This window comes from Penaeus monodon, chromosome 28, assembly GCF_015228065.2.
Source record: "Penaeus monodon isolate SGIC_2016 chromosome 28, NSTDA_Pmon_1, whole genome shotgun sequence".
In the NCBI taxonomy this organism is placed as follows: Eukaryota; Metazoa; Arthropoda; class Malacostraca; order Decapoda; family Penaeidae; genus Penaeus; species Penaeus monodon.
Window position 1 is genome coordinate 33,020,991 of NC_051413.1, and position 1,849 is coordinate 33,022,839.

At 50.1% G+C, this 1,849-nt stretch overlaps 1 protein-coding gene across 1 annotated transcript in view; it reads right to left on the minus strand.

The window, feature by feature from the left end:
- Window positions 1-1,849, minus strand: part of LOC119591512 (axoneme-associated protein mst101(2)-like) — a gene marked incomplete in the record, with an annotated part of 46,693 nt that overhangs the window by 463 nt on the left and 44,381 nt on the right. Inside the window, 4 exon segments of the mRNA XM_037940260.1 lie at window positions 92-397; window positions 678-818; window positions 1,005-1,145; window positions 1,585-1,776. Coding sequence (XP_037796188.1) covers window positions 92-397; window positions 678-818; window positions 1,005-1,145; window positions 1,585-1,776 — 780 coding nt within the window.

Genomic DNA, 1,849 nt, shown 5'->3' on the forward strand with positions numbered 1-1,849 from the left:
GCCATCCGCCGCTGAAGCCCCTCGACCTCGCCCGTGGCAGGCAGCCGGATGCAGCCAACGAGCGCCCTCCGGCCCGCTTTGGCACACTCACTTGTTCCTCCTTGGCCTTCTTCGCCTTCTCCGCCATCTCCATCCGGTTCTTGTCGGCGATCTCCAGCTTCTGTTCCAGCTTCTCCGCCGTCTTCTTCTTGAGCTCCTCCTCCTCCTTGGCCTTGTTCTCGTGCGCCTGCTCGATCTTCTCGCTCACCGTCTTCGTGTGCTCCTGCCTCTTGGCCTCCTTCTCCTGCGAGATCTTCCGCAGGCGCTCCTCCTTGGCCGCCACTTCCTGCTCGCGCTGCTTCAACACCTCCTCGGCCTTCTTGTTAACCAGCTCTTGGGCCTCATTGATTTTATTGGACTGGATTTAGTGGGGCAAGAAACAAAACGGGGGGAAATGAAAACTCCGGGGGTCTCCACATAACATAGGTATGAAAAGGAAATAATAAGAAAATTTAAAACACAAAAGTTTAAATAAACTAAATAAAACCAGGAGTTATGGAATGCCGATGCAATAAAAAAAAACTAAGAAAAAAATATATTTATATCATAAGAAAAAGTGCTTGCCTTATTAAAATAAATACCCTAACCTTTTAGGAAACAAAACAAAAACACAAGCTTCACGAAGCCTCAATACATACGTGTTCCCGGAGAGTTTCGAGCTTCTTCATGATCTCTGTCTCACGGTTGGCCTCTGCGATCTCGAGCTTGGCCTGAATTCGCTCCTCCAGCTGCCGGATGGCCTCCTCGTGACCCAGACGCACCTTCTGGGCGTACTCCTCCTGCGGGGGCGGGAGGAAGTTGTAACGGGGGGAGGAATCTCAGACCGGGCCAAGGGAAATCCAATTATAAGATCAATTAAAAGTTTGGTCGATTTCCACCGTGACGTGGCCGATCCGATTAAAACAACAAGACAACAAATTAGGGTTCGCCGCTCCGCAATTCTTCCAGATCATCTTGGTACTCACATGGTCCTTCAGCTTCTCGAGCATCTTGCCCATGTTCTCGTTCCTGTTCTCCTCGGCGGAGCGCAGCTTGTCCTCGATGGTCTGGCGCAGCTCGTCCGTCTGTGCGTCCAGCTGTTTGCGCACGCTCTCCACGTTATTCAGCTGCGGGGCGGAAACGGGTTGCAATGACTGGCTAAACGGGAACGAGGTTATGAATTGTTTGTTATAAAAGAACAGGGTTGTCTTGTCGCAAGAGGGTAACGTGGTTATAAGAACTGTCATTATGATGATACGACTATCTTATCGGAAGAAGGCAACATGATTATCAATGCATCGGGGAAACGTGGGGATGATTAATTGCAAGATGGGGATGTGGATATCATTACTGCCAAACGAGGGGCAGGGCAAAAATGCTAATGTCATTTTACTTTGGTGAATTAGCTTGTGGACGTGTTAACTCTGTCTGGATAGGAATTTTACCATAAAATAATATAAAAACGTTAAAAATAACTTTCACTCCATAAACATACACACGTACAACACACAATACATACACGGAACTCTACAAAAAAAAAAAAAAGGTACAGTCCTCGAAACTCACATGGTCCGAGATCTTGGCGCGGAGGCCGTTGAGGTAGGCCTCGCGGTTGCTGGAGGTAGTGTCAAGCTTGTCCTCGAGGGCGGTCTGAGTGGCAGCGATGAAGGCGGCGTTGGTCTCCTCTCTCTTGCGGCTCGCCTCCTCCAGGCGGGTCAGGCGCTCGCCCACGCTGGCCAGGCGGGAGGCCTCCATCGACTGCGGGGAGGGACAGAGTTGAGAATCGGGGAGAAGGAAATTACGATGAAGATTACGATTAGAGAGACTGAGG